This window comes from Enhydra lutris, unplaced genomic scaffold (assembly GCF_002288905.1).
Source record: "Enhydra lutris kenyoni isolate GAN:26980312 unplaced genomic scaffold, ASM228890v2 scaffoldscaffold76, whole genome shotgun sequence".
In the NCBI taxonomy this organism is placed as follows: Eukaryota; Metazoa; Chordata; class Mammalia; order Carnivora; family Mustelidae; genus Enhydra; species Enhydra lutris.
In genome coordinates this window covers 4,201,581-4,215,832 of record NW_019154160.1, presented here as the reverse complement: position 1 = coordinate 4,215,832, position 14,252 = coordinate 4,201,581, and the positions used below count along the sequence as shown (strand labels likewise).

Sequence of the window (14,252 nt, the reverse complement as noted above, 5' to 3'; positions counted from 1 at the left end):
CTTGCCCTCGCCCCCACCTGCCTTGAGACAGAGACTCCCGGGGCTGAGGTGTGCCTGCGAGAGGTTGGGAGGGACCGCAGGGTGGCCACCATTCCTTTTGAGGCCTGGGAGCTGCTGCCTTGGGGGAGGAGAGTCGACACAGGTGTCCAGTGCCCTGCAAGGGATCTGGGCACTGAACCAGCAGTTCCTGTCACAGTGCCGCTCAGCCCCCTGCTGCAGCTGGAGAAGTGCTGTACCCACAACAACAGCGTCACGCTGGCCTGGAGGATGCCACCCTTTACCCACAGCCCCGTGGACGGCTACATCCTGGAGCTGGACGATGGCGACGGGGGCCAGTTCCGGGTGAGGCCCTGCTGCTTGTTTGGAGGGTTCCTAACTCCGAGGCCTCTGGACTAGCCTGTGGGGCTGCCCTCAGCTCCAGTGCTGCCCCTAGAGGGCACTGGCCCAAAAGCAGAGGGCTGGTGGGTCTGGACCCTTGGGAGCTGGGGCCATTCCAACAAGGGCTAGGTCTGGGCAGCCCCCGCAGGCAGAGATGGCAGCCACAAAAAATTTAGGACAGCTTTCCTGTGAAGACTGACACAGGTTTGAGGCCAAGGAGGAGCTCAGAGAAGCTGTCACCTGCGCGGATTGACTTCCCAGCACCCCACCAGTGTAGTCCTACCTGTTATTCCACGTCCTCCCAGATACCCCCACTCACGCAGGTCCCCACTCCCTCAATGCCCTGTCGCTCCCTGCCCTGTCTGCCTCGTGGATTGTTCTACCTGGCAAAGTGCTCTGTGTGTGCAGACAGACACTTGGTAAATGGTGGTTGGGTTGGGATGACCTTCTATTCTCATGTTCCCAGTGATGAAATATCATGGGGTTAATAAAGGCTCTTCGTGAGCCAGAGATGGTCTTCTGCTCCCCCATCTGGTAGAGACCCCAGCCCAGACCCCCTAATAGAGCTCTACCTTGAGATTTCACACAGCGAAGCTCAGGTCACTGCCAAGGTGCTTTGTGGACAGGAGACCAGGGAGCACAAACTCTGGGTCTTCTGAGAGTTGCTCCTTTTCCTTCCTGAGGACACTAAGACACACTAGAGCAAACCAGTGCCACCACGACAGTTGTGCTGTCCTGGGGAGCTGTGCCATCTAACAAGTCTTGCCGAAGACCAATACTCCTTTTGTTTCTCTCAAAGGAATTTATGCATTTGTCGTTTCATTTTGTTTGTTTGTTTGTTTGTTTGTTTGTTTGTTTGAAAGGTAGTCTACAAGAACGTAAGACTTGGGGAAAGAACTACAGCATTCCCTTGGGAATTGTTGGGTCCCCTGTGGCTCTGGGCATTTTAGGGAAGAGAGGACAGAGGTCGGGTCTGCAAGGAATGGCAGCAGATCACTCACTGGGCTCAGAACCTCACAGCTCTGTGGCTGTGCAAAGGAGCAAAGACCAGAAAGAGCTCCTGGGCCGGAAACAGGGAAAAGAGCCCCTGCTTCTGAAATGGGAAGAGAAGACTGTTTTAGGGTGTGCAAAGAAGCAGCCACAAATACAGATGGCCTCTCCGCTGTGAGACATGACCAATAATGAAAGCTAGATACGGGGCTAGAATTGATGAGGAGTCGCACGTTATAGGAGGGAGAGTGTTGGCTTTGAATGCAGAGAGGCCTGGACTTGAACCCTGGCTTCCACAGTGGTTCACTCTGATGCTGGGCAGGTTTCCTACCTTCTCCATGTCTCTTCATATATAAAATATAAAAAAATCAATAACACCTTTCAAGGATTGTGTGAGGATTAAAATGCCTGATAGCGTCACACACAGCGATTATTATTAATAACTTGGAATAACAAAGGGAGAGCCAACCCCCTAAACAACCAGATAGGAAACATGTTCAGACAAAGTAGAAACAGTGGCACAGGAGGAGGGCCAGGCTGTGCATTTGGGGAAGTTAAGTGGATAAAGGTGAGTTTGAAGTGAATGGGGAACAAAGTAAGTCCCTACTGAAGGATCTTTGGGGTCCCCTTCAGAAATGTGTCATCCGGGGCACCTGGGTGGCTCAGCAGGTTAAAGCCTCTGCCTTCAGCTCAGATCATGATCCCAGGGTCCTGGGATCGAGCCCCGCATCGGGCTCTCTGCTCAGCAGGGAGCCTGCTTCCCCCTCTCTCTCTGGCTGCCTCTCTGCCTACTTGTGATCTCTGTCTGTCAAGTAAATAAATAAATAAAATCTTTAAAAAAAAAAAAAGAAAAAGAAATGTGTCACCCTCTCAGGAGGCTGTGAGCAACGCAGTTCTGGGGGGAGGGGCGGCAGAAGAGGGGGAGAGGGCGTGGAATGCCCCTTTCAGTCCAAATCAACTTGAACCCACCTGTGCTTGGTCACATGCTTCTGCTGTCCTCTTCTTTCCATCGAATGTACTGACCCTTCTTCTAAAAATATTGGTGATTTAGTCTAGTTAGATGCCTAGCGCATGTTTCCTAGCTTAAATTCCCAGCAAAACCCAAAAATTTTCTCTTGCTCCAACCAAGAAGGAAGTGGGGTTTCTGTACCTCCACCTCCTTGGGGAGACCTGTCTGACTGGCTAGCCTCAACAGAGGCTGGCAACAGAGCCAGGACATTCTCAGGCGGCATGCTGGCTGGCTGCAGACCCACTGTCCCTCCCTGCCTCCCTAGGACCCCCCACACCTCCCCTCCACACAGGCAAAGGGGCTGGCCGGCCAGGGGTCAGACTCTGTGCCCGACTTGGACACTGTCTGCGACCCTGCAGCCACTCATCCAAATTTCTCTGATTCAAGAGCTCTGTTCGGGCACTAGCTCTTTGAATGTCAACATGTCACTAAGAGAAATTTTCCAACTAACCGAGGCATCTCCTGAGTACTCTTGGCTGTCTTTTAGGAAGTGTATGTTGGCAAAGAGACCCTGTGCACCATCGACGGTCTGCATTTCAATAGCACCTACAACGCCAGGGTCAAGGCATTCAACTCCTCCGGCGTCGGGCCTTACAGTAAAACTGTCGTCCTGCAGACGTCTGATGGTAAGCACTCAGGCCTCAGGGGAGGACCAGATTCAGGCACTGGGGACAAGCTTCAGAAGGAGGGCAGGTGGGAACACTCAGCTGTGTAGGACAGAGGAGTGGAGGGATGGAGGGAATGTGGCAGCGGAAGTGTGTGTGTGTCTCCTCCCGCTCCATCCCTGCCCCACTTGCTGTGGCCCCTTGCCTGCACGTCCCCTCCCCCAACAAGCCACCAAAAACGAGCCGGTTCTTCACCCCACTTGCTGGACTGGGAAGGGGAACCAGCAACTGAGAGGCTCAGGGTGACCCAGGGCTGAGAATGGGTAAGAGGTCCTGGAGAAAAGTCCACTGGTCCTTGGGTGTGACGATCCCTTGAATACCTAGTGTGAGAGCCCAGATCTGAGGGTTTACACACCTCGCCGCAACCTTTCAGGTCTCTGGCAACGAGAGCACATGGGCATTCACGGGATTTTGGTCATCTGAGTCCTTAGCAGGGAGTGACGACCTACATAAAGAACATGTTCCAAAAAGCGTCCTCCCCGTTCACCCAGACACGCCCCAGCCTCAGCTGCAGCACCCTGGCGTGACGCCAGTCCTGTTTATTGTCAGCGTGCGTCCCAGCATATCCTCTGGGTGCCCCAAGGGAAATGTGACACGCCTGGTTGGTCTCCCAGGACGGAGGGGAGAGAGGGCAGCAGCAGATGCTCTTGTCAAGGGCACAACTGGAGATGCTTTTCTGAAAGTGGTGCAACCCGCAGGCTCATTTCAGAAATCATGAAGAGGTCACCAGCTGTCTGCCCTCGGGGGCCCCCTAGCCTGGAGAGCAGCGGTCCTTGCCCCACGCACTGTGGTCATAATCTCAGAGCAAGTGCCTCACTTCCCCCAGTTTGAGGGCTCGGAGAACGGAGGAGGCCACTCGATGGGCTGCGGAACAGGAGGATGGAGCTTGGTGACTTTGGTTACATCACTTCACCTCTCTGGATGTCACCTCCCACGCCCACCGTCTTTAACTCACAACCGTGTGTGGAGCATAAGGGAAGGGTGTCCAAGACTCAGACTGCACAAGATGCATTTAGATCTGGGCTCTGACGGCCGAATGTCTGCATTCCTTGGCAAGGTTGGGCTCATGGGATTGAGACGCTGGATGAACACAGATCTGAGAGAGAGAGAGAGAGAGAGAGAGTGTGTGTGTGTGTGTGTGTGTGTACACATGTGCACGAGAACACGTGTGTGCCCAGGTGTTACTCCTACAGGGAAGAACATTCGTCACGGGATGCCAACTTTCTGAGAGATGCAAATGAGGCTTTCTCCGAGCCCAGGGTAGAGACCACTAGAGATTTCCATCCCTGACTCTGCTTCCGTCCTTTCCAGTGGCCTGGTTCACCTTTGACCCCAACTCTGGGCACCGGGACATCATTTTATCCAATGACAACCAGACGGCAACGTGTAGCAGCTACGACGACCGGGTGGTGCTGGGCACGGCGGCTTTCTCCAAGGGCGTGCACTACTGGGAGCTGCACGTGGACCGGTACGACAACCACCCGGACCCCGCGTTCGGGGTGGCCCGGGCCAGCGTGGTCAAGGACATGATGCTGGGCAAGGACGACAAGGCCTGGGCCATGTACGTGGACAACAACCGCAGCTGGTTCATGCACTGCAACTCCCACACCAACAGGTGCGCTGTGGTGGGGCCTGCAGGGGCGGGGCCCGCCGGCAGCGTCCCTGCAGCTGTCCCTGATGTCAGGCATCGGCGGGAGGTCGGAGGGGAGAGGTGTTGCAGCTAATTGGTGTCCAGTGTCCCTGTGGAAGTGAGTGTTTGCCTGCAGAGCCCATCGCAGAGACTAGAGCAGCCCCAGGGCACGTGGCTTTATGGGACACTCGGCAAACCCCATGACCAGGTTTTGCCAGGCCCCTAGGCTGTCCTTCCCTTCCCAGTTCTGCTCCCCTTTCCTTTATGCACTGTTAGCTGGGGCCCAAGTCCCCACGCAGCCGGTGCCCTCAAGGCTGTGACCAGGTCTCTGCAACGGGAGCAGGTGCCATTGGCCAGCTGCTTCTTCACAAACCACAGAGGGGCCTGGTCCAGAGCCCCCAGCTCTATCTCTACCTGCTTAAACCAAACAGGGCCCAGATACACTGCCCACGAGAGGAATAACAGGAAGCACTTTTTATTTTATTTTATTTTTTCAGTGTTCCAAGATTGTTTATGCACCACACCCAGTGCTCCATGCAATCCATGCCCTCCTTAATACCCACCACCAGGCTCACCCAACCTCCCACCCCCCGCCCCTTCAAAACCCTCAGTTTGTTTCTCAGAGTCCACAGTCTCACATGATTTTTCCCTCCTGATTTCCCCCAACTCCTTTCTCCTTTCCATCTCCCAATGTCCTCCATGTTATTCCTTATGCTCCACAAATAAGTGAAACCATATGATAATTGACTCTCTCTGCTTGACTTATTTCACTCAGCACAATCTCCTCCAGTCCCGTCCATGTTGCTACAAAAGTTGGGTATTCATCCTCTCTGATGGAGGCATAATACTCCATAGTGTATATGGACCACATCTTCCTTATCCATTCGTCCGTTGAAGGGCATCTTGGCTCTTTCCACAGTTTGGCGACCGTGGCCATTGCTGCTATAAACATTGGGGTACAGATGACCCTTCTTTTCACCACATCTGTATCTTTGGGGTAAATACCCAGTAGTGCAATTGCAGGGTCATAGGGAAGCTCTATTTTTAATTTCTTAAGGAATCTCCACACTGTTTTCCAAAGTGGCTGCACCAGCTTGCATTCCCACCAACAGTGGAAGAGGGTTCCCCTTTCTCCACAACCTCTCCAACACATGTTGTTTCCTGCCTTGTTATTTTGGCCATTCTAACTGGTGTAAGGTGGTACCTCCATGTGGTTTTGATTTGAATCTCCCTGATGGCTGGTGATGATGAACAGTTTTTCATGTGTCTGTTAGCCATTTGTATACATGGCGCCTGAGGCTTACAGTATCTCATTCAGTTCTCACCAGTATACAAAAGTCCTTTTACAGATTCTAGGAAGGTCTTGGGTTAAGCAAGTGTCCCAAGTCACAGCACTACCTCGAGGCGCTGTCAGGACTTAGCTCAGAGTCCCACCTCCGCTTCTGTGTGGGGTTGGGGAGCAGGTGGGACCCTGGGTAGGGGGCTGCGGTAGGGGAGCCCTGCACCCACCCAAGGCAGAAGCCCCACTTGGGTGGGAAGCCCGTGTGTGCGACTCGGACCGGTCTGTACCGCCACCCTGTGGTCAGTGTCTGAATAGCACCAGGGGCCGGCTCCAGTTCCTTTTCTCCACCCTGGGCTCAGCACACCCGGGGGGAACCTGCCCTCTTGGGAAGCCCTTTTCCAGCCAGCACCCCATGTTTTTCCCACGACCTTCCTCATGACCTTGCTCTCTGCCCCTCTATCAGCCTGCAGCTGGTGAGCTCGTGCCCCATCAGGAAGAGGGTAAAAATGGGTTTTTTTGTCAGCACGGAGCCGCTGGGCTGGGGGTAGAGACCTCAGCCCTCAGTGGAGGGAAGGGCGTCTGGTGGACCCGCTTCTGACACGGAGAGGAAGCGGGTCGGCCAGAGCCCCCGCAGCACAGTGCAGCTCACCGATGCTTCTCGAGGAGCGGACGTGAACTCCCACCTTGGCCAAATGTGCGATCAGGGATGCTTATCGGAGCGTCATGACTTAGCCTCAGGCTCCACCGCTGGCGCCCACAGGATGGCGACTCCGACAGGGGACTTGGTCACGAGTCCCTGGGCTGTTTCTGAGATGAGCTGAAGCCCCATGGACCTTCTGAAATGTCCTGGAGGTCTGGCTGGCTGTCTCTCTGTGGCTCTCAACCTCTCACGGGTTAAAGCTGTCCAGGGCACCAAGTTCGTTCCTTTCCTTGGCAGATAAAGGAGCCTTCCCAACCCACTTCAGGTTTCCAAGTGGGATCTGCTCATCAAAACCCGAAAACTCCGTGGGGGTCCAGGTCTCAGGGACTGTGAGGGTAAACGGGACGGAATAAGCTGGTTCCCCCAGGGTAAGGAAGCACACAGGAGGGGTAAGGCCTTCCTGTGTGGCCCTTAACTGGTGAGTGCGCTTCAGGAAAAGTCTCATAGCCCGGAAGAAGAGCCCCCTGCATGGCCAGGGGCGCTGTGTGTCGGGGAGGATATTCCGAGCATCCTTTCAGTGACTCAGAGCCATCACCTCCATCCCAAGCTGGGTGTGGTTGGTGATGGGGCTTCCTGGGGCTTCTCTTCCCAGAACGGAAGGTGGCGTGTGCAAGGGGGCCACTGTCGGCGTGCTCCTGGACCTGAATAAGCACACTCTGACCTTCTTCATCAACGGGCAGCAGCAGGGCCCCACCGCCTTCAGCCACGTGGAGGGGGTCTTCATGCCGGCCCTCAGCCTTAACCGCAACGTGCAGGTACTGCGTATCCTCGAGGCAGGAGCCCATCTGGCGGCTCCCCTCGGGGCTCGGGGGCTTCCAGAGGGCACTTGGATGATTGGGCTGTAAGGCAGCTGACTGTCGTGTGCCCTGGCAGAGAGCCACCTCCCCTCAGCCCACCTTCCCTGGAGACAGTCTCTCCGGCGTGATCAAGTCTCGCTTACTCTCTTGAAATAAGCACAGGCTCTAAGCCGGTGGCCAGGTGTGTGCCGGGCCTTCCGGGCAAGGCTCTCCCCTGAGAGGAAAAACACACAAGTGGGTTGGAAGAGACCTGTCCGAGGGGCTGTGAGTTTCCTTCTGCTCCCTCTCACCCTTCTCTGCTCCCTCTGGTTCCCATGTGAAGCAGGCAAGAAAGATGTCCTTTGAGATCTCAGTGCTGGGCCGTCCCTGGGGAGGGCTCAGGAGGCCGCAAAAGGATAGAGACAAAATGGGAGCCCAGGTGGGTGTGTGTCGGGGGGAGAGTAATGTGGAGGCAGCACCCTTGGCCTCTGGCAGAGCCCTCCTCCCCCTGGGGGTCCTGCTTTGTGGTGCCCACTGGCTCTGAGTGTTGACAGGGCTGTGTCCGTCACTGATGGATTGATTTGTACCTCCACTCACGGGAGGGCTTTGAGGCAGCCTGAAACGTGGGCTGTCCTCCCACCTGGTTAATAGAACAGGTGCCGGAAAGGCACGGGGGCCACGGAAAGAAAGCAGAAATAAATACATAACCTCGAGGGCCATACGGCTGCTGCAACAGAGCCTCAGCCTTGTCTGGGCTCCTGGCTGCCAGGACAAAGTGGGCCATCCGGGCACAGACCAGCTCCTCGGGGCAAACTCGTGGACACTGCGGGAGTGAAATTGAGCCACACAGGAAACAGCATAGCCCATGAGAGAGAGAAGCCCTCGGGATGCTGCCTGTGGCCACGCACTGTGCTCTGTGAGCACTTGGTGTTCTCATGGTGGCCTCCCCCACCCTCACTCAGCCCGCCTTCTTTTCCAGGTCACCCTGCACACGGGACTGGAAGTGCCAACAAACCTGGGGCGGCCCAGGCTGTCCGGCAACTAGCCTCCCAACTCCAACTGCTCACCGGCATCTGGCAAGAGCCCCCCCCACCCCTCACTACGTTCAAAGAACCCACAAGGGTAGGACGATCGTGTCACAGGGGCAGCCCCAGCAGCCACTGAGTATCTTAGAGAAAAGTTTTCTTTGGGAGATGCGGAAGAGGTCTGCGAGCCATGCTTGTTGGGGCGTCTGGTTAAACTGGCCACTTGCGAAACTGACCACTGGTCGGTGGTGAACGTGGTTGTGTGTGTCCCTTTCATTCCTCCTGGACATTGCAAATACTCCCAAAGAAGGACCTTTCTCATGTTTCCTGCCATCTGTTTTCAAAGCTCATCTTTTGGGGGAGGGAGGCACGAGGAGGGCAGACTGGCACCCTGAGAGCAGGAGGCAGGAAGACAGTTTGGATTCCCATGCTCCAAGTGTTGACCCTTTGCCAGGACACCACTCAGTCCCGAGGCTGCAGGTTCTCACCTTCGCCAGGAAATGTGATCCTTTTGCTTCTAGGTCCTGGAGGTTCCACTCGGTTATGCCCTTGCAAACCTCATCCAAGGTCGATAGAAAGGGGCACTGATATGGACCTTCACCACTCCCACCGAACTGTTGAGAACCTTTTAAAATGGTTTTCTTTGGTCCTTCGTTAATCAACCAGTCTCTGTCTCTCTCTCTCTCTCTCTCTCTCTCTCTATGTGTGTGTGTGTGTGTGTCTGTCTCTGTGTCTCTCTCTCTCTCTCTTTCTCTTGCACGCATGCGCGCGCACACACACCACACACGCCCGTAGTTTGCTAAAATTCATTCACTCGGTTATTCTTAAACACAAAGGAAAACACGGACATCGGAATGACGGTGTGAGGAGTCGTCACCTGGTGGCTCTTTCTGGAACTGCAAGCCTGTCTGAGTTGCTCTCTTCCAGGCCGGGGACCCCCCTCCCCAACTCAGAGCAGGAAAGGTGGGGGGCCCTGGGGAAGCCGCTTAGAGCCGCCTCCCTTTGCTTGGAAATCCACCCTACTGTCATCCTGGAAGCAGGAGGTGGCCCCAGGGGCAGGCGTGGTTCTGCTCTGGCGGGGAAGGGGGGCAGGTCCTCCGAAGAAGGCAGGAAACAGCAATATCAGCGAGTTCCTCGCCCCTCAGTCTCCCAGGGGGAGCTTGGGTGTCCCGAGCTCTACAGGACCAGGTGGGGCCTCCTTGCTGGGAACACAGACCTTCTCCCAGGAGACGCGCGGGAGTGATTTGCGTCTCTCGGAAAGGGAGCTCGCTTTCGGGGCTCTGAGCCTGGAGCCTGCCTTGCTCCTGTCCCCAGAGCACCTTCCCGTCCTCTTCTTCTTTTCCTCCCTGTCACCTGCCACCCCCACTTTCCATCTGGTAGTGAAACGTTCTGTCTCCTTTTTTTAAAAGAATCTATTTTATCAAGCATTTTATTTTGTCCACTTGCTGGATCGGATTTTTATAAAACTCAGCCCGTAAACCAGCAGCAACCGTGTTGACTCGGTTCTATCTGCTCGTTGAGACGCTGCCCTTGCTTTCTGAGTCTCCCCGGCCGATGCTGTGTAGACCCTGCCCCTAGCAGCAGATCCGACAATCCTACCTCAGAGCCCGCGCCCTTGGATTGCAAGGCTGCCTTGTCCCGGCCCTGTGGGCAGGTGTGGCGGGCTAGGCCAGCCGTGGCATCTTCAGGAGCTGCCTGGTGCTGTCTCAGCCTCTGTGCCGGTCCTGGCAGCCACCTGCCAGGGATGCTGAGGTCCTGCCTCTTCATTCTCCGCCTGCTGCGTGGTTCCTTGGGTGCACGGAGGCACTCCTTGTCGTGTCCCAGAGCTCCACCAGATCCCCCCGCTGGGGATGTCCCTCCAGGACCCCAGGCTACCGCCTGTCCTCCCGGCAACTGCCTCTCTCCTCTTTGCTTCCACTTGCCTTTGGTTCGCTCCTTAGCCATAGCTCCGGGTGGATTCAGCTTGGAAGGCAGAGAGGATTCCTAAAGCTTGGAGGACACAGAGGAGCCACGGCCTTCCTGGGGCTGATGAAGCTTGGCTGATGGGTCCAGACATATCAGCTGTGGGAGAAGAACCACCAGTGCCCTGGGAGTGACACCAGGAGTGAGTGTGGCTGGGAAGGTGGTGGTGGCGGTCTGTAGCAGGGTCCCAGTGCAAGGCTGGGGAGCACCCAGAGCGCCCAAAGCTGGCCCCGGCTCTGCCTCATTGGAGAGAAGCTGCTCCAGGTCAGTCAGCTGGACTTGGTACCACGCTCAGGACAGCCAGCGCCTCGGTCAGAGGGAGATAGGAACAAGGAGAATGGCAGGGGGTCTCTTTGGGAAATAAAAGGTGGTTTTCCAGAGGGAAGCTTCCAGAACCCCTCACTCCTGTGAGGGCCCAGAGCAAGCACCTTGCTACCTTTGCCATCTCCTCCAGGAGCCCAGCAGCAATACGGCCGATGCCAGGCCACCTGTCAGGCTGTCCTACAGCCACCTCTCCTGTCCTCAGCACAATACACCTTTCAGAGACCAGGACGGACTGAAGAGAGAAGGCAGGTCCATGCCACACACCTGTGTTTTTGAGCGACCAGCAAAATGAAGAATGAATCATCAACAGCTCGGGGCTTTACGTCACCCTCCCAGGAAGCCCCTGGGATGTGGAGTCGAGTTGACCAGTAATGGGTTTCTTACCTGCCATCGAATTCCCTGTCCCTTTACAACGAACGTGGTGGCATTTTTGTACATAAAATTATATCAAGACGATGCTTGTTTGTTGGCTGGCCAAGGGATAACTTGGTGTTTGTCTGTTGAGCAGTTTCGGTGAGAAAGGAGTTCAAAGTAACTTAAATCGTCAAGTTCCATTGCGTTGTAAATAATGGCTCTCTAGCATAGTTCTGCGGTTTGTTCTTTGCTGGTGAGCAAGTTTGGTTAAAGTGTATGCCTTTCCTTCCCTTTTTAAAAGTATCCTAATAGCAACTCACTGCATAGCATCCTAGCTCCCAATTCAAAGCAAGGTAAGATAGCCCACGCAGCCCTGCCTCCCCCTCTCTGTCCTGTTTGGGAAAATAATGATTCTAATTAAAGTGGACATCAGTAATCCTGACCCACAAAGTAAATGACCTAAAAACTATAAAACTGTATATGATTCTAGGCTGAATCCTCAGCCATATATGAGTTCCGTGGTTGTGACAGCACTCTCAAGCGCCCCATGGCCCGCTGAGAGGGAGGAGGCTGGGGAGTGAGCCTGGGGATGGGAACAGGCTCCTCCTCCTTGCTCTGGGCGCCCAGGAACGCCCCACCTTTCTCTGCCCACCAGAGCACTCCCCGGAAAGGATGAGGACGCAGGTCCTGCGTGTCATCCTTCCGGGGATATTTGCATTTTAGCCTTAATTCTGACTGCAAGTGAAAGGCTCGCCCCCCACCCCTTGAAGGCGTGCTCCAGCAGAGGGGTGGGCAGCTCTTACACAAAGCTGTTGCGGGTTCGACCCCGTGGCCATCTGCTCATGGTGAGGTAGTGAGGGTAGGGAAGAGCCCTGGGCAGGGCGGGATTCAGCATGGCAATGCTGGAAAACACTGTCACAAGGCCCGTCCATGATGCCGGGTTCCTCGGTGTCAGCAGTATTGACATTTTGGGGTGGGTGACTCTCTTACTGTGGGCTGTCCTGTGCGCTGTAGGATGGTTAACTGCATCCTTGGCCTCCACCCCCAAGAGGCCAGTAGCGGCCCCCCCCAAGTTCGCTGCGATGACTACGCGTCTACAGACATTGCCAGCCGTCCCCTGTGGGACATCCTGGGCCGAGAGCCACTGGTTTGTCCTGTGTCCATGTAGAGTGACGGGTGGGGCTTCACCCCAGTGTTAGACAGAAAGCCTGTATCACCGGGCTGTGGGCCTTCCTCCTAACCCCCAAGCCCAGGATGCGCCAGAGGGCTGCGGCATTCCCCCGGCGGGGGAAGCTGGGGGAAGACGGGGTGAGCCGCAAAAAGAAGCCGAGGGGTCAGGTCTCACTTCGTACTCCCTGAGGATGCCCCCCGCTCCACAGCCCCACTCCTAGAAGGCAAACACTTGTTACCTTCTTTTTCCTTGGCCACGTTTGACCAGAAGTAACAGGAAATTCTTAATGGATTTGTGGCCTTTCTCTGGTTTTAAAAATTGAATCCGATCTCCTTAAAAGGTATTTAAGGTCTGCAGTAATTCCAGGAAATCTCCACTTCTGTTTCTCAAGTAAGCTAGTAGCTGTGTTCAAGGGATCGCATTCCTTGGCAGTCCTCCCTGAAGAGAACAGGATCCTGGTGGCTTTAACTTTGAATGGACTGGAAAATCATGGCATGGGTGTGGGCAAATGTCTTAAATCTTTCTGTGCCTCTGTATCCCCACCCGAAAGTGGAACGAGTCATACTAACCTACCTCCTCTGATGTATTGTGAGGATTATAGAATAACACTTTTTAAAGGAAAAAAAATAATAGTCTTTCATATATTGAGTCTAGGCTAATGGTTCCCATTCAGTGAATCAAGCCTGTGTGGTGACTTTTCAGAACGTTCTCTGACCACAGACAGTGTCTTCCATCCCAGCCTAGTAGGACCAGGAGTATGTGTTTATTACACTGTTGCCTGGCCTTGAGGAGGGGAAATTTCGACATGTAAAATAGGCTTCACATGACCATACAAAGCAACAAAACACCCCAAATGTTCCCATTGCCAGTGAGGCCTGTTTTAATGGTACTTTTTGTACAAAGTGCCGTAAACAGGCTGTGTATCAGCATCTCATTGTTAGTCCCAAAGGCATCTGAGTGCAGAAGCCCCCATAAGACCTGGAAAGAGGTTAACCTGCCTTTCCGCCACCTCGGTCACCTTAAGTTCTAGTATCTAAGGTGTCCCCCACCCATCGTGTAACTCCATTGTCTCCCAAGATGTCAGGCAGGGGAGCAGCTCTGAGAACCAATGTCTAAGAGTAAGGCGGGAGGCCCCTGCTGGGTGGTCATCACAGCCCTGGGACTCCGCTTGTACTACCTGCTAAGGGGGGTCTGGCGGGGGTGGGGGTGGACTCCAGGCTTTCTAAGTGAACAAGGCTGACTTCAGCCAGGGTTTGGGAGTCGAGACCTTACAGGGGAGTCTCATCTGGAGGCGTCACTATTCTCTCAAAGAGTGCTGCTCCTGGAGGGAACAAGCTGCCCGCCCCGGTCCTAGGAAGACCCGGGCAAGGTGGGCACCGCTCATCAGGCCAGGCCCTCAGGCAGGCTCTGAGGAGAGCCCAGAAACAGACTTCGGGTTTGAAAAGTGACCGCCGCGGCTGTGGGAGCGGGAACACGACTGGTGACTGCTGGGTGAGAGCCCAGCCTGGGGCCACGCTGGACCTTTCCAGTTCCTCCCACACCCGGTGACTGAGCGTCCCTCGCCCCGAGCTTCCTCGGCACCTAGAGGACACACAGAGGGAGCAAAGCAGAAGATGTTAAATGCATGAAGTAGAATTGCTGCTTTCCCACTAAACTGTGTATTAAGCATGAGAGATTTGTTTAACGTTGGCAAAGGAATTTAAAAAAGTAACAAGCTTTGTGTCCTTGTTTTGACTGCCCAGAGAATGTCCCCGTGCCTGCCTTTCTTTACCCGTTTTCTCCCTGCTCCGCGCTCTCGCATCCATTTCCCGTGAGAGTGGTTGGTATCTGGGGGCAGCTCTTGGTCCCGTTTGTGTTCATGTCCCACTGGAAACACGGGGAGCGGCGGGGGGGAGGGAGGGAGGAGGCGGGGGAAGGGGTGGGGAGGAAAGCAACTTTTTTCTAATTTTTGTATTGGTACCCACAAGCGTTTGTATTTTTTGAATT

General features: G+C 54.9%; 1 protein-coding gene across 2 annotated transcripts in view; it reads left to right on the top strand.

Moving 5' to 3' along the window:
- The window catches only part of LOC111160536 (tripartite motif containing 67), a 41,445-nt gene extending 32,970 nt beyond the window's left edge, over positions 1-8,475 (top strand). For both annotated transcript variants that reach the window (XM_022523706.1, XM_022523705.1), the window contains 5 exons: positions 197-342; positions 2,865-3,003; positions 4,354-4,657; positions 7,247-7,409; positions 8,410-8,475. In XM_022523706.1, the coding sequence (XP_022379414.1) occupies positions 197-342; positions 2,865-3,003; positions 4,354-4,657; positions 7,247-7,409; positions 8,410-8,475 (818 nt within the window). The remainder of the gene's footprint in view (positions 1-196; positions 343-2,864; positions 3,004-4,353; positions 4,658-7,246; positions 7,410-8,409) is intronic.
- Positions 8,476-14,252: the final 5,777 nt, after the last annotated feature.